Source organism: Myxine glutinosa, chromosome 13 (genome assembly GCF_964187855.1).
Source record: "Myxine glutinosa chromosome 13, kmMyxGlut1.1, whole genome shotgun sequence".
In the NCBI taxonomy this organism is placed as follows: domain Eukaryota; kingdom Metazoa; phylum Chordata; class Myxini; order Myxiniformes; family Myxinidae; genus Myxine; species Myxine glutinosa.
Genome location: NC_136273.1, coordinates 27343133 through 27365244, shown reverse-complemented (window position 1 = coordinate 27365244; position 22112 = coordinate 27343133). Strand labels below are relative to the sequence as shown.

The 22112-nt window shown below is 45.9% G+C and overlaps 1 protein-coding gene across 1 annotated transcript in view; it reads left to right on the top strand.

Moving 5' to 3' along the window:
• NOTCH1 (notch receptor 1) overlaps positions 1-21199 on the top strand; it is a 127764-nt gene extending 106565 nt beyond the window's left edge. Inside the window, exons 31-40 of the mRNA XM_068134051.2 lie at positions 798-943; positions 8746-8977; positions 9414-9495; positions 9616-9796; positions 11296-11432; positions 12246-12431; positions 12539-12686; positions 18942-19039; positions 19597-20014; positions 20307-21199. Coding sequence (XP_067990152.2) covers positions 798-943; positions 8746-8977; positions 9414-9495; positions 9616-9796; positions 11296-11432; positions 12246-12431; positions 12539-12686; positions 18942-19039; positions 19597-20014; positions 20307-21067 — 2389 coding nt within the window. The 3' untranslated portion in view covers positions 21068-21199. The remainder of the gene's footprint in view (positions 1-797; positions 944-8745; positions 8978-9413; positions 9496-9615; positions 9797-11295; positions 11433-12245; positions 12432-12538; positions 12687-18941; positions 19040-19596; positions 20015-20306) is intronic.
• Positions 21200-22112: the final 913 nt, after the last annotated feature.

Here is a 22112-nt window from a genome sequence, read left to right as displayed (position 1 = left end):
TCCCTTCCTCACGTGAGGAAAGTTACACATTATTAATATTATCTTATTGAAGAGCAACGAGTTTCCAAAATGGTATCAATATATTTAATAAAACTAAAAAAAATAATTAAAATTAATTGAAATTATTTATTAAATCCTTATTAAGTTTATTTAAATTTAAAATACTAGGGCATGCCCGTACTATATATATATCTAAAATTATATCCCCCCCCCTCTATTTACATGAAATGGTTTGGTCCATTCGCAAAGCCAAAGCGAACGGCTTGCGAGTACGGTGACAATCCCCCCCCTCTATTTACATGAAATGGTTTGGTCCAAAGCGAACGGCTTGCGAGTACGGTGACAATCCCCCCCCTCTATTTACATGAAATGGTTTGGTCCAAAGCGAACGGCTTGCGAGTACGGTGACAATCCCCCCCCTCTATTTACATGCAATGGTTTGGTCCAAAGCGAACGGCTTGCGGAGTTTGGTAAAGAAATCGCCATAGCTCGGTAACTACTTGTCCGATTAATATGAAACCTTGAAAAGGCACATCCTCGGGTCCCCAGCAATATACCTGGCAAGTTTCAAGTATATCGGACCGGTAGTTGTCGAGAAACAGCGGTCGCATACACACACACACACACACACACACACACACACACACACACACACACACACACACACACACACACACACACACAGAGATTACTGGAATTATAGATAGATATTAAAAACTATTAAATGTCTTTATCAAAATTGTTCATGCACAACCTACTGAAAACATGAATGACTTAAAAGCGGGGGTATTCTGCAGGTCCATCGTACACCTGGAATTGGACCCGCGGCTGTGCAGCCGACTTGGACAATGCCTATCAAGCCCTGCATCAGCCGCGGCCTTCCTCGCTGCACAGGCTGTGCAGGGTTCACTCGACTTCCCTTATCCACTGCAGCAAGTCGGAAGTATGAGCCCCAATGCAGCAAACGCTGATACAGTGAATGACTGAGGCCTGTAGCTTCTTACAAGTCTAGATGTGGCCCGTAAGGCCTTCCTTCCATCCTCTCCTTTCATGTCCAAATCTGCCTTCCCACTATCATTCACATTGTGGATTTGTTTTATTTTATTCATTTCGAATCAATCGCTACCACCGCTTCTCTTCAGGTTAGTGCATAATTCCATGTTCATCAAGGCTAGTGACTTACATGCACTATTTTCATGAATTACAAACGTGCAAATGAACAACATAAGCCAGAATAGGTTGGTAAAGGAAGAAACGTGTTTATGAAGTTTAGGTTTTCAAGACACAAACATGTATTCATGAGTGGTACAGTGGTAGATCCTTAGACCTTGTGAACGAATGAATAGTTGAGCTTTAATCCTCCATGCCCTTTCTTCATGCATCCTTCGTTTTGTTTTTAATGACCGAAAAGCAAACAATCCTTAGCCTTGAATCAGCTTCCCTTTGAAATAGTGAGAAAGCAGCAAATGCACATGTCAGCAATGAGTGTCTTGTGATTTTAATGGTTAAGAGGGGCATTAAAAAGTTCTACCAATGAGGAATCTAAGATAGTGCAGTAGTCACCACCACATCAAGCTTACCACCACAGCATCACTACAGCCCAAAGCAGGTAAACGTTAATTTTTCTTTTTTAACACATAAATATATGATTAGCATGAAAAATATTTTCTTTATATATTCGCGCACTCATACACACACACACACACACACACGCACACACGCACAGCTGTTTGAAAAGTTGCATATCATTTTGGCCCACCCCTGTATGTATGTATGTATGTATGTACTATGTGCATATACAGTCACGTGAAAAAGTAAGTACACCCCATGTAAAGTTTTGACTTTTTCAACATATTTCAACATACAGCTATTTGATCTTCATTTCAACAATATTGATAGATAAAGGTGATATAATATAACAAATATCATGAAACATTTACATTTTGTAGTCCATTGTATAATTTCAATAAACATAATGCAAATTTCGCATGTGGAAAAAGCATGAAAATCTTTAACCATTTTGAGTCATTCATTTTGTTTTTAGTTTATGAAATTCCCAAAAATGGTTTCAATTGCTGCCTTTGCAAATAAAGTTGAGTGAAACTTTGCAACTAAATTTGTGTGTTGTCTCTTCTCGCTAATAAACCAGAACTGTTCGGCCCTCTGAATTTGCCATGATGGGATAACGCACGTGCAATTGTGACACGGTGCAATTGCTTTGCTAAAGCACCGCGAGTCCATTGCTTCCTAATATCATGCGAGTTATGTAAACTTACACCGATGACCTGACGTTACCACTTCATTCCACTTTATGTGGAGATTATAATGTTCCCCTGTATTTACCATTTGCCAAGACAGGGCAACCTTAGCCACCATTATAATTTCAGAAGCACATTACATGAATCTTGAGTTTCTTCCACACAGTACCAGGGGTTTATTCAATTTATTTACCATTGGAATTTCATTGTAGCTTTTTTTGTTTTGTTTGTTTTGTATACAGAATCGAGGCTCATGTAAGAGCAAACACATTGAACATGAAAAACATGCACAGACACACAAAACATGCAATCAAGGCAGCGGAGACAAGAGAGGGAGAGAGAGGGAAGCACACAAGCACAACAACAGAAGAGAACAGGGACGTCAGTAGATCTGTGGAAGTGGGGGAGGAGGGAGGGGTACATGGTACAAAGCAAATTAACACTTCTAGGAACCCCAGGAAAGAAGCTGGGGGTTCAAAGAGGCGGATTTGGGCCGTTTTAACGGGGGTAGAAAAGATCAAGGTTTTGGATGGGGGAAGATAAGAGATGGTGGTGAACAGCTGTTTTAAACACCTGGAGGGAGGGGTGGGATTGAAAAGAGTGTGGGAGATTGTTCCAGAGGTGGGAGAAAAGAGGAATGAAAGAGTGAGGTGAGCAGAGAGTCTTAATTTTGGCAGTTTCACCAGAAGAGGGTTGCTGGCAGATCTTGTGTGTCCTGCAGGAATATTTGGGGGACAGAGCACAGATAGAGCAGGGGGAGCAAGGCCGGAGAGGAGTCGGTCAAAGACAGAAAGCTCACCTACCTGCCTGCGGTGAGAGAGAGAAAGGCCCTCAAAATCAGCTTCATCGTGGGAGATTCCAATGATTCTGAATGCTTTGGTTTCAACCACATGAAGCCAGTATTCCATTGAGCTGCGGATGAAAGCTTTGTATGTGGTGAAGAGCTCAGAGGTGCTGTTACGTGGTCCCCTCGGTGACTACCTGGTCTCGGTGACCCCCGGACCGTGAGAGGACCTTCGCCAGAAAGTAGTATTATATATATGCGCTTTCGCAACGCAATCCCTATGAATTCCACCCAAGAGAAACTGATGTGCAATGATATATTTCCAGGGTAAGGATATCATACGATTTCAATGATACAATCACGGATATTCCCCGAGCAATCAACAACAAACAACCATCAACAATTCCCAATCCACAATCAATTCCCTATATGATTAAGATGGCCATCTTATCTATGTGTGTCCACTTCTGTACTCACGACCCCCTTTTGGTCTCTGCCCCTCACAATGTCTCTGGGCCCCTCCTGACCGAGATGCTGGTCGGCGTCGCCGCACTCGGGCGGTTGAACGAACCCCGGGTGGACGTGTTTCCACCGGGCAGGTATCGTACCAGGCACCGCGGCTGCAGCCCCTCGTGGCCACGCGCAGCGGGTACGGTAAAGCAAGCCAAAAGCCCCACGCCGCTTGCAAGGCGTGTTAGGCCCCCAACGTGCGACCCGTACGCGTCTGTTTAGACGGTGCCGCGAACGGTGCCAGACGCGGGGTCGATGCACGGCCCCACGTCAACTTGACGTCTCCACCGGGTAGGTACACGTCCCGGTAACTCCTCTCGCCAGACGGGCTTCGGAACGCCGCTTTTCCACGCAGCGCAAGGTCGATCCCACCTTTCGTCGGAGCCGGGCGAGGAAGAAGAATAACCGTCGCTTTTCTTCCTCGTGTCTTTTCCTCTTCCGTTTCCGGTCTCTTTTTCAGAAGGGCTCCTGACCCTCCAACCACAACAACCCTTAATCTACTACACATTGATAAGCAAAGACCTGAAGGGTAATTCACATACATTCACATAAATATGTAACACTCCCCCCCTTCAAGAAAGAAAGTTTGAACCCAGCGAAAACTTTCTTTGCCGGCCAATTTGGATAAACAAACCAGATAACTCAACCCCCCCAGATTAACTCACTCTGGACAAAGCGTCCGCCACGACATTGTCCCGGCCCCGTACATGTTCAATTTCCAAGTTGAACCCCTGCAAAGCCAAACTCCATCTCATCAACCTCTGATTTTTACTGTCAGTTTCTTGTGAATGAAGGTTAAGGGGTTGATCAAAGATCCAAAGTTAAGCAACTCGATAGCACTTTTTCCGGGAGGCCAAGCCGAGTATTCACTACATGGATGCCTTGAGGAACGGGGCGTTCACGGTTAATCCGTGTAGGAATCTTGGCTCGGCGGCTCCGCCGCCTTCAGTGCTTCAGCTTTTCAGAACTTCCCTAATAATTATGGTGGGACCGCTTGTCACTGTAGTCCCATGAATAGCGGTCTCCTTCTCGGCCACTACTTTGACAATCCTTCCTTCGGGAGCTGCCGTAACTCAGGGAGCCTCCATAATAATATTGATTGCGGCCACCACCAAAACTACCGCCCAGTTGTACTCTCCTGTAGACCTCTCGACGCCTACGAAATGCCTTCCCTACTGTTATGGTCCGACCCTCCAAATCCTTGCCATTCCAATTCTTCTCTGCCTCTCTGGCGTCTTTTGTGCTTGCAAACGTGACAAAGCCGAACCCTCTTGACTGTTGCGTTTCCCTGTCTCTTACCAACCGCACTTCCACCAGTGGCCCATATCTGTTGAAGACAGAGGTCAGAACTTCTTCCTCTGTTTTGAAGTTCAGTCCCCCTACAAATAACTTGGTACTTTTGTCGCCATCCCGAGCTGGTGTGGTGTTATTTTCCCTGCTGGGCTCTTTACCAACCCTCAGGTTACCATAAACTTGACCCCCGGCCAAATCATTCCCGATAACCACAGATACACCCTCTACAGGAAGTGTGGCTTGTAAACCGACGGTGACCGGTCCTGACACCAAATCGGACTCCAAATGGATGACATGAAGTGGAGCCCTAACACCGCCCCCGATCCCCTGTAAACGAACACTATCCCCCGTTGCCGTCTCCTCGGACCATGGCAAAATGCCTTCAAGCATTAAAGATTGATGTGCTCCTGTGTCCCTCAATATCCTAACCGGTCTCCGGTTAGTCGAGGCTCCATCCAGTGACACAAACCCCTCTGAAATAAATGGTTGGTAACCCTTTTGATGGCGATTTCTCACAATGGCCATTGCATTTGGAGTCATAATAGTCGGACTCCGCTCTGGGTCTTCCCTTTTCATGCGGTAACAACTGGACATCAAGTGTCCAGGTTTCTTGCAAAAAGCGCAAGTAGGCCCGGAGGAAAAACTCGTGGTCTACCTCGGGCCCCCCGAAATATAAGTTTGTCTTGGGCCCGCATCCCTCTGATTTCGCACAGGTGGGGTATCCGCGTTGTCCCCATAATCCTCTCGAGGCCGCCGCCATGTATTGTCGTTCTCCGCACCTGCTGTTCCCCACCTCCCCTGCGGAGATCTAGGCGAGGAGTTAGGTTCGTGGACCCCTATTCGGTGGATTAAGCCATAATCATCTGCCATGGTGGCTGCGTCCCACAACTTTGGTACTTTCCTTTCCTGCAGGTACACTTTGATGTCCTCGTGGACACACTGCTGAAATTCCTCCACCAGGATCAAGTCACGCAATGTTTCGAAGCCTTTCCCGACTCCTTTTGACTCACACCACCGATCAAACATGTTTTCTTTCACTCTGGCAAATTCCACATGGGTCTCACTCTCCCTCTTCCTGGCATTCCTGAATTTTTGCCTGTAAGCTTCCGGAACCAACTCATAGGCTTTGAGGATGTGTTTCTTCAGTACCTCATAATCTGCACATTGGTCCATTGGTAGCACCGAATAAATCTCTTGAGCTTTTCCCACCAGCACACTTTGCACTAGTATGGTCCAGCCCTCCTCCGGTCAGTTTAATTGTCGAGCCACTTTCTCAAAGTGTGGAAAAAATTTCGCGACTTCCTTTTCACTGAACGGTGGAACCAGCCTCACATGTCTGCCCACATCCCAGGTTTTCTGGTTAGGTGTCGACCCCGTCAGCAAGGGTGGTACCTCTCCCCGTTCTCGCATTAACTCCAGCTCCTTGAATTTAATTTCCTGCTGAAGCTCCATGTCACGTTCCTTTAATTCCCTTTCCGCTTTTCTCTCCTCTGCTTCGAGGTCCCTTGCAGCTCTCCTCTCCTCTGCTTTTCTCCCTTCTAACCTTTCCTGGAGTTCTCGTTCCACTCTCCTTTCCTCTGCTTGTTTATCTTCTCTCCTCTCTTCTGCTTTCCTTTCTTCTTCTGCTCTTTCCTTTTCTGCTTTCCTTTCTTCTTCTGCTAACCTTTCCTGGAGTTCTCGTTCCACTCTCCTTTCCTCTGCCAGTTTCTCTTCTCTCCTCTCTTCTGCTTTCCTTTCTTCTTCTTTAATCCGTTCCTGGCTCCGTAATTGCAACTCCAGTTTCCGGAGCTCAACATCTTCTGGTTCTTCGGGTAGCCACTCCCAGGCTAACTCGTCCCATGTTCCTAATCCCACCATAGACTGTATCACCGTGGTCTGCAACTCTGCCTCCCTCAAATTAGTTCGGACCTCCAAGTTAAAATGTTTGGCCAATTTCAAGAGGTCCGCTTTTAGTAACGCTCGGAACTGTGCCTCACTAGGTGTTACCGCAAAGTTCTGTGCAACAAACGCCATGGTGACTATCGTTAACACCTGTTAACCTTCACCCAAGACTTTACCACAATTTCTCAAAAATTTACCAATTAATAATTAATTAATAAATTTTAATTAATAAAATTATTATTTTATTATGTTATACAATTTTAAATCCCGGACGTAGACCCAATTGCGAATCCGCAAATCGTAATTTGGACGAGCCCCCAATTCTGTTACGTGGTCCCCTCGGTGACTACCTGGTCTCGGTGACCCCCGGACCGTGAGAGGAACTTCGCCAGAAAGTTCTATCACATATGCGCTTTCGCCACGCAATCCATATGAATTCCCCCCAAGAGAAAACTGAGTTTCAATGATATATTTCAAGGGGAATGATACCATACAATTTCAATGCTACAATCAAGGATATTTTCCCCGAGCAATCAACAACAAACAACCATCAACAATTCACAATCCACAATCAATCCCCTAGATGATTAAGATGGCCATCTTATATATGTGTGTCCCCTTTTGTACTCACGACCCCCTTTTGGTCTCTGTCCCTCACAATGTCTCTGGGCCCCTCCTGACCAAGATGATGGTCGGCGTCGCCGCACTCGGGCGGTTGAACGAACCCCGGGTGGACGTGTTTCCACCGGGCATGTATCGTACCGTGAACCACGGCTGCAGCCCCCTCGTGGCCACGCGAAGCGGGTACGGTAAAGCAGGCAAAAGCCCCACGCCGCTTGCAACGCGTGTTAGGCCCCAACGTGCGACCCGTACGCGTCTTTGTAGACGGTGCCGCGAACGGTACCAGACGCGGGGTCGGTGCACGGCCCCACGGCAACTTGACGTCTCCACCGGGTAGGTACACGTCCCGGTAACTCCTCTCGCCAGACGGGCTTGGGAACGCCGCTTTTCCACGCGGCGCAAGGTCGATCCCACCTTTCGTCGGAGCGGGGCGAGGAAGAAGAATCCTCGTCGCTTTTCTTCCTCGTGTCTTTTCCTCTTCCGTTTCCGGTCTCTTTTTCAGAAGGGCTCCTGACCCTCCAACCACAACAACCCTTAATCTACTACACATTGATAAGCAAAGACCTGAAGGGTAATTCACATACATTCACATAAATATGTAACACAGGATTGAAAGACATGTTCCACTTATTTGACCAGTTTGTGATATTGTCCAGGTCTGCAGTGGGTGAGGAGGCTGTAGACTGCCGATCTGAGGGTTGAGATATGGAGCGGCAGAGAGTGGTCATCAGAAAATAGATAGAGAGTATTTTCCAGAGAGTCGGAGAGATCATTGATGAAGACCAGAAAAAGCACAGGGCCCAGAACACTGCCTTGGGGAACTCCAGCCTGAACAGGAAGTGGAGAAGAGAGAATTCCATTCAGGCCACACGTTGACTGCGACCAGAAAGGAAGTCTGCAAGCCATGCGTGGAGATTTCCATGGATACCATACGATGAGAGTTTGATGAGCAGAGCTGGGTGCCAGACCGTATCGAAGGCACGAGATATGTCAAGGAGACAGCTCTGATTTCCTGTTTGGCATTGAGGACCTCCATCCAATGTTGAGACAGCAGAAGGAGCATGTCCAAAGTAGAATGACCTGGTCTGAATCCAAATTGATGATGAGAGATCAAGCCATTGGAGAAGAGGAAGGGTTTGATGTCGATTGATTTGATCGATTCCATTACTTTGCTGATTATTGGGAGCAGGCTGATTGGTCTGTAGTTGCAAGGATCTGTTTTTGCACCTTTCCTGTGTTTTACATTTGGAGCTTTGGATTCTTCCTTCATTTTGTTGTTTCCATCTCACTCTGTGTTCTCCATTTTGCCCTTACCCCATGCCCCTCATCTGTCCTTTTGCTCATTTACCTGATTTTAAGTTTTGATGCATTTCCCTCACTATCGATACTCCTAAACAGTAAACATGGACAAACCACTAGCGCCTGGTGGAGAATTCAACCCCCTGTACTTGGTGGTGGTGGGCGTCGGTGGAGTAGTCATGCTCCTGGTAGCTATGGGTGTGATCACACGGGGGAAGCGACAGCGGCAGCAACATGGGACACTTTGGTTCCCTGAAGGCTTCGCCCTCGCCCAGGATGCTGCCGACAAGAAGCGCCGCGATCCCCTAGGCCAAGATGCTCTCGGTTTGAGGTAGGCATTCCTACTTTGCTTCTGTATAGTTCACACTTTCACCCGGTTTTCTCTCCTCGCTGTCCCCCCCCCCCCCCCCCCCCCAACAACGTTTTTCCTCCTCAATGACAGAATATGTTGGTGGTTCCTTGGGAATTTTTATTCCATAGAATGGAGTAATATGTTGGTTACAAGCTTGTCATGGCTGGGCATAAGCAATAATTATACTTTATATTGGTGAGCAGGCTTCAATTTGAAAATGTTATCAATTAAGAAAAACCTTTCCATGTATAGAAACATTTTCTGAAGAAACAAAGATTCTTCTTCTTCTTTTTATATGCAACACCATTAAACATTACATTGAGTGTTCAAACCAATTCTATTTTTGGGAATGTCATTTCTTTTCATTTGTGATTCGATTATTTTTCTTGCCATTGCTTTTCCAAATTATTTGTAGACACTTGAAGATTGGAGCAGGCTTGATGGACGACAACCAGAATGAGGCCTGGCTTGATGGGCCGCATTGCAAACGCATGAAGGTGCTGATTTATCCTCGTCTTCCTTCCACACGCATTTTAATGTGTTTTATTTAATAATATGCCATCTCGTGGAAACGGACATCATGTTTGCTTTTCTCAATTGTACAAATATTTTCACAGATTGAAGAACAGGTAATGCTTCCGGGGCATAGCCCAGCTCATTCAGGAGACGAGGGACCGGTGGACCCCCGACCTTGGACCCAACAGCACTTTGACGCAGCCGATGTCCGCCTCCCTCTTGCTCTGACCCCTCAAGGGGATGCAGATGGGGATGGAATGGATGTCGACGTGAGGGGGCCAGGTGTGTGCACCTTTTATGAAAGAGTAGTATCCGTGCCATGTTATATAATTACTCATTATGGTTGCACTTCCTTATGATATTATACTTTAGCAACACTTGTAAGCTCAACATTTGATCTATTTTTTTAGATTCCGGTTCTTCTTTTTTCGTATCAAGTGCTTGGGTGCGGGTAGCATCACTTGCTGAGGGCAAATCAGTGCCGTTGATGCAGGGCCTCCTGCATGTTTTAGCAGGGATTTGTAATTTGTTCATGGTGCTGGCCATAGCTCGCCTACTCTTCGCGAAGGACACCATGGGATATTTAACATCCACCACATAATGCTGGCAGATGGGACGCCCAGGTTAACGTCCGTCTGAGGGACGGCACACACATTGATGTCTCACCCTACCTGCAATACTCCAGGATGACAGTATATAGCTGGCTGAGATAAAAATGGAGACTAGTCAGCTCAGAATCAGTGTGAATCCCTCTCAGCTATCCCACCAGCCCTTAGGTTCTGTTAATTTATTTTGACGAGAGTTTTTCTAATTCATTCATTTTAATTGCATTTTGTATATTCAAGTGAAGGACCCAGTTATCAATTCACTTCCTGTGTTGAAAACCTGTTTTGATGATATCACAGCATTCACAATATGTCTGCCTCACAACATGCTTACATTTTTTGCAAATGCTCTGAACTTGATGCTTCATCAATCTTTAAAAAAACGTATTTTTGAATGCAACTTTTTTGGCTTATGGAAGAGAAAGGTGACAGATGAGGGAATAAAATCATTTGGGCAGTGGTACAACAGGTGAATGCACCATATAAGGGAACGGATGGACAGGAAAAGGAGACAGGAGTGGGAAGGAAATATTGTAACCTGCAAGTAAGAGGAGTGTGGGAGTTGCTGTAAGAATGTGTGTGACCCGGTGGGGATAGAGGAATGGAAGAGCAGAGCGAGGAAGTGTTGAAGAGAAGCTGTAAAAACGTAGGTTACCAAGCTGTATGTGATAAAACAGCAGCAGGCCCTGGTTTGGTAAAGCTTTGCTTTCCACAACATTCCACAACATTCTCCAGGAGTGATGGATGTGAAACGGTGTCACTTGCCCATAGGGGAGAGCATTGCTCCATTGAGATACAAACAACGGTCTTGTAGGCTGTGCGAAGTTCTCCCATTGGTCCCTAATCATGCACACTCATAATAGATGTCACTCCACTAAATATGTCCCACAAGAAGAAAGTCCCTAATATAATAAATAAATAAATTAAATAAAAATAAGTAAATAAATAAATAAAATACTAAATAAATGAATATGACCGAGGTATAGATTTAAGGTCAGGTGTAAATTTATGACCGAGTAGATAAGTCGCTAAAAATTCCAAACCCCATGACTCGGTTATAAAATTTCAGCCTAAAATTGTTTTCCCCAATCGAGTATTTGCGTTTATCACATCAACCTCTTGACATGAATCGCTCACTTCCTCTGACATTTTGCTGCAAACATTTTGATGGTACAGATGGCTTCACCCCACTGATGTTAGCCTCGCTGCGTGGAGGAGGCCTGGATACGAGCGCTGAGGAGGAGGAAGGACAGTTTGAGGTGACCGATGAGGTGGCCGGTTCCGCCAGTGTCATTACGGACCTCATATTCCAGGTGAGACAGATGTGTTTCTACACTTTCACCTTGCTCACATTGTTCTTGAGACTTTGTGAGAAATATTGTTGAAGAATTACATTTCTCCCAGGTTAGCAGTTGATGAAAGTTCTTATTTTGTGCATTGAAAGCCTTGTCATTGACACACACACACACACACACACACACACACACACACACACACACACACACACACACACACACACACACACACACACACACACACACACACACACACACACACACGCCGAATCCTAGAGGTTAAGGTTCAAACTTACCTAAAGTAAGCAGAGAGAGTTCACAGAAACAGATGTAGTCATTGGAGAGTTACCATGGCACTTCTGCTTTGTGGGTAAAAACCCAGTTTGCTCATTAATGGCCTTCAGTAGGGGTTCATCTTTTTTTGACCCTCAAGGTCTAGTTTTGCTGTGGCACCAGTCCACACTTTGTGGTGCCTCTTAATGCATTTGGGCAACTTAGAGCTCCTTCAGAAGGCATTACCACACACATCCTCCTAAACTTGAAGAATATTTACTTCAAGCAGTAAGTTTGCTTCAACGATTTATTATAGATACAGTCAATTTACCTGCACACCAGAATACTTTGGGTTGCATCATTAAGTAACTGCGACAGCACCACCTACAGATGGTGGTGAACAAATTGTGTCACATATTGCGACCAACTACTCAATCGTAAAATAAGTAACAAAATGACAACTTTGCTTCCATGAAGACTCACTACTTCCTTGAAGCTCAAATTCTGCATAATTGCTCTTTGTGTATTTCTAACCTTCAACCTTCTGTGCTTTCTCAGGGTGCCTCATTGCATGCCCAGACGGACCGTACCGGTGAGACGGCACTGCACCTGGCAGCTAGGTATGCTCGTGCCGACGCTGCTAAACGCCTATTGGATTCCGGTGCCGATGCCAACGTTGCCGACAACACAGGCCGCACTCCCTTGCACGCAGCCGTCGCTGCAGACGCTCAGGGTGTTTTTCAGGTGACTGGGGATTGCCGTAGATCTGAATTTCAAACCAATTCATTGTAAGTAGATTCAGTGATTTTTCAAATGTCTACTTCCTCTCTTGTGCACGCTCCCACCACCAGATCCTCATTCGAAATCGTGCAACGGACCTGGACGCCCGAATGCACGATGGCACTACAGCGCTGGTACTTGCCGCACGGCTGGCAGTGGAGGGCATGGTTGAAGAGCTGGTGGCCAGCCATGCGGACATAAATGCTGTCGATGATCTTGGTGAGCTATGTAACGATATGATCAAAAGTACTGTGTGCTGCGTTAACAAAATTCCATAAACGTAACTTACTGGTGATCTCACCATATCCCATTAATTTCTCGTAGGAAACAATCGTGCGTTGGGTAATTTAACTTGTAAATGGGTAAAAACAAATTAGAATCAGAAATATAGATATCTACAGTATATACTGTATATATGTACATATGTGTGTACACACATATGTGTACATATGTGTCGGAGTGAATTTCATTCAATGTACAATGTGCGCTGAGTGGGTTCATCAAAAATGTAGTGGTTTGAGAGGGTCATTAACCAGTGTGGCAGCTACATTCAAGTGTAAGGTGTGCACAGAGGGAGCTGCAGATGGAGGAAATGTTGAGTTGGATCTTGGAGACGGCGTGAAGCTGGAAGGTGTGAAAACATTTTGTTACCTAGGAGACATGCTGAATGGAGAAGGTGGATCAGACTCGGCAAAGGTTGCTCGAGAGATGTGCATGGAAGAAGTTTTGGGAACTGAGTGGCGTGCTGACGAGGAGGGGAGTGTCGTTGAAGCTGAGGGGAAAGGTGTATGCTGCATGTGTGAGAAGTGTTATGATTTATGGGAGCGAGACATGGGCAATGAATGTAGAGCAGCAACGAAGGCTGGAAAGGGTGGAAATGCGAATGGTTCGGTGGATGTGTGGAGTATCGTTGAGAGAGAGGAAGACAAATGATGAATTGCGAAAGATTTTGGGAATAGAGCCTGTGATGGATGCTGTGAAGAGAAACAGTTTGAGATGGTTTGGTCATGTGGTGAGGAAGGATGAAAGTGACTGGTTGAGAAGAGTGATGGAAATGAATGTAGAAGGAAGTAGAGGACGGGGAAGACCGAGAAAGACTTGGTAAAGGTGGTCGAAGAAGAAATGCGGGCAAGGGGGATAACAAGGGGAGATGCAGAAAATAGGGCAAAATGGAGGAGATTGTCATGGGGACCGCAAGGCTAACCCCCGCTCTTGCAGGAAAAATGGCCTTAAAATGCACGTTGTTGTTGTTGCTGTAGTGTCTCTGGGGTCTTCAGGGTATTTTGGGTGTTTGGGGCCCATTGCATCTTCAGGGTTGTTTGTGTATTTGGGGTATTTTGGGGGTTCGGAGTCCTTGGGGTCTTCTGGGTCCTTGGGTTTTTTGGGTGCTCTGGGTCATTTGGGTCCTCGGGGTTGTTTGGGTCTTCAGAGTCCTTGAGGTCTTTTGGGTCCTTGGGGTCTTCATGGTCTTTTGGGTCTTTAACAGTCTAAAGGGTATTTTGGGTCTTCAGGGTATTTTGGGTGTTTGGGGTCCTTTGGGTCTTCTGGGTCCTTGGGGTCTTTTGGGTCCTCAGAATATTTTAGGTCTTTTAACCGGTGAACACACAGTCATGTTCAAAGATTGCCCATTAAAACCCCCCACTCAAATCCTTCCTAAAGCACTACTCAAAGCCTTTAAAACCTACCGTTATGAAGGGACACACACACACACACACACACACACACACACACACACACACACACACACACACACACACACACACACACACACACACACACACACACACACACTTTGTGTTTTATATGGTGGATATATATATATATATTGTCGTGTTCCCAGGGGTGAACACCCCTCAGGACGAAAATAGCCGATCGAGCTTAACCCTTTGTGTACGGATGACGTTATTACACGTCATCGACTGTACCTATAAATAGATTGTCAGTACGTGGTTGCATTCCTGCACCAAAATGCCAAATTAATCCCGTTTATCCCATTTAATATTGAATTGGTTCCCGAATCAATTCAATATTAAAGGAAAAACGGTGAATTGGTTCCCGAATCGTGAAAATCCGTGAATGGCGAGGAAAAATCCACGAATGGCGAGGCAAACTCCCTAAATGGTGAGGAAAATCCTGAGAATGTCGACGATAATCCACAAAGATGGATGAAAATCCCAGAAATGGCGAGACAAAACCCGCGAATGTCAGCAATAATCCACGAATGTCAATGAAAATCCGGGAATGCATGCCATGACATTGTTTCAATGGGGAAAAGGGAGACAGCGAATGCACTAATAGATACTGTGGAGTGTTTTCATTCTGTACAGTAACTCGCATGGACGACGTGTTTATGCAGGTGGTGGGATGTCCCGCGAAGCAATGTTTACCGTCTGTTGGGATATCCCACGAAACATTGTTTCCCTGTAAATGGCGGCAGGATATCACGGGAAGCTGTTCACAGTGTGAATGACGGGATATCCCGCAAAAGCCATGAAAACGTGAAACACACGGCAGTGAATACAGGAGCAGGTCATGCTCGCAGCTCGTAGAAGATTTATTTTTGCGTATGTCAAGCTGCTTCATGCATGGCTGGTGAAAGAGTTTTATAAATGTGTCATGCTCGCGGCTCGTGAATTTTTTTTTTTTGCGCACCTGAAAAAACACGAATTCGTGGAACACGGCTGTGAATAGAAAAAAACCCCGCAAATTTGCGGGGCACTTTTCCGCAAATAGAGAAACAGGTCGCATTTTATCAACCGCGAATACGTGAAACCGGCGAGTAGCAGAACCGCGAATAGCGGGGTCTGACTGTATATATACATATGTATATACAGTTGTGGCCAAAAATATTTGCACCCTTGCACTTTTTCAAATAATGCACCATTTCCTCCAGAAAATTGTTGAAATAAAAAATATTTTGGTATCCACATATGTATTTCTTTGGTTTACTGTGGAACAAAACAGAAAAAGCTGAAAAAATTACTAAATCTTAGCCTATTCCACACATAAATCCTAAAATGTCCCAGACAATATTATTGGCACCTTTTAGAAGTAGTTAGAAATAATTATATTTCAAGCAGGTGATTCTCCTTTACTTTGGAATTGAACTCACCTGTGGTGAGTTGCAGGTGCCTGAAATGTAAAATCACTCATTCAACCAGTTTGAATAGAGAAAAGAGTCATTCTGCTGATTTGTGTCACTGTGTGCACCACAATGAGCATGGAGAAAAGAAAGAAAACCAGAGAATTGTCTGGGGAGGTCAGACATAAGATTGTAGCTAAGCATGGACAATCTCAAGGCTACAGGTCCATCTCCAGAGACCTTGATGTTTCTGTGTCCACCATACGCAATGCTATCAGGAAGTTTATGGCCCATTGCACTGTAGCAAACTTCCCTAGACGTGGCCGCAAGAGATACTTGATTGAAGATTGCAGCGAAGGATTGTTCGAATGGTGGAGAAAGCACCTCGATCAACTGCCAAACAGATTCAAGCTGACCTTCAGACACAAGGTATGACAGCTTCAAGTCGCACCATCCTTCACCAACTCAATGAAAGGGGTTTCTATGGTAGGAGATCCAGGAGGACCCCACAGCTAAGAAAGCCTGATTGGAGTTTGCCAAGACACACCTAAACAAGCCAAAATCCTTCTGGGAGAATGTCCTGTGGACAGATGAGACCAAATTAGAGCTTTTTGGTAAAGCACATCATCTCCATGTTCAGAGAAAACAAAATGAAGCCTTCAAAGAAAAGAACACCTTCCCTACAGTCAAGCATGGACGAGGTTCAGTGATGTTTTGGGGTTGCTGTGCTGCCTCTGACACTGGATGCCTTGGATGTGTGCATGGCATCATGAAATGAGGAGATTACTAAGGCATTTCGAAACACAATGTTCAACCCAGTGTCAGAAAGCTGGGTCTGTGTTGACGGTAATGGGTCTTGCAGCAGGACAATGACCCCAAACAAACTTCAAAAAGCAACCAGAATGGTTCAAGCCAAAACGCTGGACTGTTCTGAAGTGGCCAGCAATGAGTCCAGATCTAAATCCCATTGAGCACAGTCGATCTAAATCCCATTCAGATGGGGAGATCTGAAAACAACAGTTGGAAGAAGGCACCCTTCAAATCTGGGAGAACTGGAGCAGTTTGCACAAGAAGAGTGTGGGCCAAACTGCCAGTGGAAAGGTGTAGGAAGCTCATTCATGGCTATAGGAAGTGCTACCAAATATCTAAGTCTAGGGTGTCAATAATTTTGTCATTGCTATTTCTTTTTATTTCCTGATTTAAAAAGATATATTAAGTTCTGAATCAAAAACAAAGGTTCTGTAATATTACCAGTGAAATAAGGAATTGTGGAGACCAAATACTTTTGTTAATTTCAACTTATTTTTAGAGAAAATTGTGAGTTATTTGATAAAAGTGCAAGGGTGCCAATATGTTTGGCCAGGCCATTTTAGGATTTCTGTGTGGAATAAGCTAAGATTTAGTAATTTTTTTCAGCCTTTTTTGTTTTGTTCCACTGCAAACCAAAGAAGTACATATGTGGATACCAAAATATCTTTTTAATTTCAACAATTTTCTGGAAGAAATGGTGCATTATTTGAAAAAAGTGCAAGGGTGCCAATATTTTTAGCCACAGCAGTACACTTGGATAATGCAACGCTCCAGTGATGACTCGGGAAAGCAAGACCCTTCTCCATACAAACAGATGAGAGTGCAGCATCGAACTCCTTGGTGATGTTGCCATCAATTTCTCCAAAGAACATGAAGGAAATGGCTGGATCCATTTTCTCACTATCAAGCATGAGCACTATATGTCACAGGCCACCAATATTTTCAAGGGAAGGTAGCTGATGCTGGTTATTGGTCATCTGACATGATAGTCACTGCGCATCCCACCTCAAAGCCACCGCAGATTTAGCAATGATCCGAAAGCCCTACGCACACTAAATCCCGCCATCATGTTGGAAAAATGGCCATAAAGTATTGTTACGGTTTTCCGCCGCCCTTCTTACCCTTACCAAGGGGGGATTAAGCCCCTTGTTCTTTCTGGGCTTGGCAGAACCGAGAGACTCGAAACGCCTCTTCCGGGCAAACGCAAGGTAGGGTTTCGGGACCAAGTCTCGCTCGTACCTAAATCCCTGCGCCGCCACGGAAGCGGGGAACCAAGCCTCGCACGAGCCACGTGTAATTTGAGTACACCGAGTGGATTGCGTACCACGTGGTCCGTGCAGTCACCGTTAAATATTGGACCCCGATTAGAGCGGTTCTATTCGTACCACGCTTAGTCAATGAGGAAATCACAAGAAGGATCGAATGGAAGGAAGAACACTGGTTTAATTGTTATTCCCACGTATGTACACTGATCAGTAGAAGCAGAGACACAGAGCAGAACTTAAACAGTCTTATTCTTAACACCCAGACTCGGGCCCGTCACACTTACACAGGGAATTGCAGGCAGGTTGATGTTCAGGCCAACCGTGCCGACTTGGTCGTCCAGGAACGGCCCCGTCCGGCTCTCCACGGTCCCAGCACGCCCCGCGAAGAAGGCAAGCAGGCGGTGGAAGGATCCTCGTAGCGCGTCTCCCGAACAAAAGGCAGCCGATGAGGTAGGAAGGAAAAGTACGCGTCTGTCAGCGCGGCTGGTGGTTACACAGCGCGTTATCACTCGCGTAACTCAATGCACTATATGCGGCTCGGCTTCAAGCTCAACCGAGCATCACTTCATACGAGCGCGTATCCTGATTCATGCGCGTCTTTCGCTGATCCCGTATCTTTCAAAGTCCTCTTCTGCTCACCGCGCTCCTTCAACTTCTCACCTCTTCTGTAACTCACCGCACTGCTGGAACTCAACTGCTGCCCGAACTCAACTGCTCACCGCACTCTCCTTCTCGACTCAACTGCTCTTGGCTTTGCACAACGGCTTATATCTACACGCCCCGAACCTTCTCGAACCCTCTCGAACCTTCCAACCATGCCCTGTGACGCAGTGCTGCCGCCACACCCTCTGAGCCCTGATTGGCGGCTCGCGCTTACCGTCAGCTCTTCTGCCGCCCTCATTCGGTCCCGCCCCGACCCTCCTAGGCCTGCCTCATGTTAATTCGCGCCAAAAGAACCAAAGGCAGCACAAAGAGGCATGAGGCGATGGAGGCGGGATAAGGCAATGAAAGTCGGAGAAGGACCTATTCTCCTTACTCTACTCAACGCAGAACTAACATAGGAAAAGGACTATTCTCACAAATACTAAGAGATAACTACACTATCGCAAGGCTACATGTTGTTTGTGTGACTAACTATGAGGGGGAAATTTAACCTTTATTATACAAACTGTTACCAAAACTCAAAACCGCAACAGTATCATGCGAGTAACTGACCAACTCACAAACAGCTGCGAGCTGCGTGCTGTCAGAAAAATAGTTAATTGCTGATTAATTACCACACGGTGCAAATGAAAACGTTGCAATGTATGTCCACAGGAAAGTCGGGTCTACACTGGGCCGCAGCTGTCAACAACGTGGAGGCAATGATGGTCCTGCTCAAGCACGGTGCAAACAAGGATATGCAGGATAACAAGGTACTCTCCACAAACTTACACGACGTCTTATACGGAGTGAAGCAATGCTTTGCGAAGGTTCTTCATGGTATTTAATGATCTCTAATGCTAATAATGCGGCCTAGTTTTAATCCAGCCCCTGGTTATCTTTAGAATATGCCTTTCCTCTAATTGGGTGAGCATCTATTGTGGAATTACCGCATAACGGGTCACACTATGTCGCATGATATAATCACACAACTATCGGATAAGGGGTTAAATGTTTTTTTGGTTTGATCAGCTACGAGCCAACTACCGAACACACCCTTGTCGTGTCCAATTCACTATCTCTACCATAGTCGCAATCTCCAGTTCATACACTAGCGAATCACACAGCATCGCTCAATCTCCCAGTAGGCATCCATTTTAATGGAGAAGAAAAACATCAGCATGAGTCTGGGAACGATGAGACACTACACAGGATAATTTTGAATCCATAGTCGTGCCACGGTGAAAGCATTCTAATACCGTGGTTATATGACGTCATTCTATGCAATAATCCAAAAACTCACCATTGTTGTGTTTTTCCTGCCATCCAGGAAGAAACGCCATTGTTTCTGGCAGCTCGTGAGGGAAGTCTGGAGGCCGTCCGTCTTTTACTTGAGCACGGAGCTAATCGGGATATCACAGACCACATGGACCGGTTGCCACGTGATGCTGCGCGAGACCGCCACCATCATGACATCCTGCATCTCCTCGATCAGTTAGGCCCGGGACAAGGATGTGCTGTGTCGGTTGCCCCGCAGACCACACTCGTCATGTCTCCACCACATTGCACTTCAACCGTGACCACCTTCTTACCTGGTGGGGTGATCGCTTCCCCAGCCGGCGGGGTGGCAGCCAATGTCATGATTGGCCAACGACCTTTACTCGTACCACAAGGAAAGAAGGGCCGCCGTGCTAACTCGCAACGAGGTACCATCGTGGGCAAAGATGGCCGTGGAAAGAAGGGCAAAGGTAAGAAAAATGAATGAAAGATTGAAATGATGGTGAACGCATGAATGAGAGTCCCGTATCATAACAATATTCATTGGAAACACAGTAGAACATCAAATTGTTAGCGTACAAAATTGCGAGTAATATGTTTGGTTTGGCTTTATTTGTGTGAATCCCTGGCGACTCACCTCAAAATGGGCAAATCAGAATAGGACACTGGATCCTTGGTCTATACAGGTTCACAGTTACCTGTACCTCACCCATGACTGTATTTTAAATGTTTGTATTGTACTTGCCTTTTATTGCTATGCAGGCACAAAACCCTCCGCACTGGCAACATTGGATGCCGGAGGCCTTGTGCCTTCTCCTGCTGAATCACTCGACTCTCCTTGTGGCAACTACACCTCGGATTCGCTTTCACCGCCACTGCTTTCACCGTCGGGCCTTCTACATCCCTCCCCATCTCTACGCCATCTCCATTCGACATCACCGCTGTATGAATCTGGAGCTCCACCCCGTCTCTCCCACCTGCCGCTTCCGTGTGACGCCACGGCCCCAACCCGTCACGACTGGATCGTGCCGACTCACATCACAATGGGGCATTACGCACATGGCAACACGGCCCAAACGGCCACCGTACAACGGATGCTGTCTCTCCCACATGGTATCACTTACCAGCGACAACACAGCAATGCTTCGGCGGTATTTTGCGGTCGGCTACTCCAGGACACATCAGGATTGCAGTACGCACAAACGGGTATCAATACACAGGTGATGCCCGTATCCGTGCCAATGTATCCTACTCCACCCTCGCAACACAGTTACGCCTCGGTCGCCGGCAGTTGCCGAGGAGCCGGCAGCATGGCCGCCATGCAGCCGGCGCTCGGCGGAAGCAGCTCCCCGCACGAGGCGACACCGGCGATCTCGTTCCCCGACATCGCTTACCTCACACCATCACCAGATTCCCCTGAGGCCTGGTCCAGTTCATCTCCGCATTCGGCCTCGGATTGGTCGGAGGGAGTATCCAGCCCGCCGACAGATCAGCTAGCCATGACGGCGACCATCATGACTTGATCCGATCACTCGAAAGGGCCTGGTAAATAGGTCCTGACAATTCACTACAAATGCCTAATTATTAAGAATGTTTCGTAGGTCTTGGTATTTCAAGGCCGTGTGTTCTATGTCAGCATTTGCTGATCTGTAATTTCCAAATGGGGAATTTTGTATTTAATCCAAAAATAATAGAAAGAGACAAGTGAAAATTGTAAAAGAAATTCTTAACTTTTTCATAGTACTTAAGCAAACGTCGGAGTTGTCAAAATGGCACCTGCCGGGCTTTGCGTTTACCTTGATGCTCACTTTGAGCCGAAGAGTCAAAATCCGTACCTCCATCCATCTGTGCATACCTCCATCGTACCTCCATCCTTCATCGTACAGCATCCGGCACTCCAACCGAGTCCTACCATTTGTACAGTGAAAACGACTTCCCTTTCCATGACTCGGACTGCTCTCCTCGTCTGCAGATGAAACGAGTCGAGAAGCCTCAACGCACCTGGGACTTTGGAAAAACGTTATTTTGACTCCAAAAAAAAAGGACTTCTTTTTCATCCCATTTTGTGCAACGGTTTTGAGAAAGACGGATACGAACATTCCTTCGTGTTTTAATTTCAATTCCCAAAACATTCCCCTCGTCGATTCGCATTCCATGTCCGTCGCTCATCTGAAAAAATCGAAAATTCCACAGAATCCTGTTTTTTTCTTCTTCTTGTTGTTGAATGCTGTCTTTATTTATAATGTTAGATATCAAAGCTGATCTGTCAGTAAGCTTATGTGTGCTTTTATATAACGTTGACTCCTTATTTTAAGTTAAATCTTAGTGCTAATTGACCAGATATCTTGTATTTATACCCAATGGCGGACTGCTGAGTCTAATCAATGTCCACAAGCCAGGAAGATACTTTTGAAAGAAATTGTAATATGTTTTGGTCTCGGATTCTAAAATACTCCAAAAAAATGGTTCTTCTTTCACACACATTCGAGACCTAATGTGGTGTTCTATTTTGAGCAAAAACGACACAATTGCTGGTTAAACGTCTTGAAGGTCACGTTGAGATGAAGA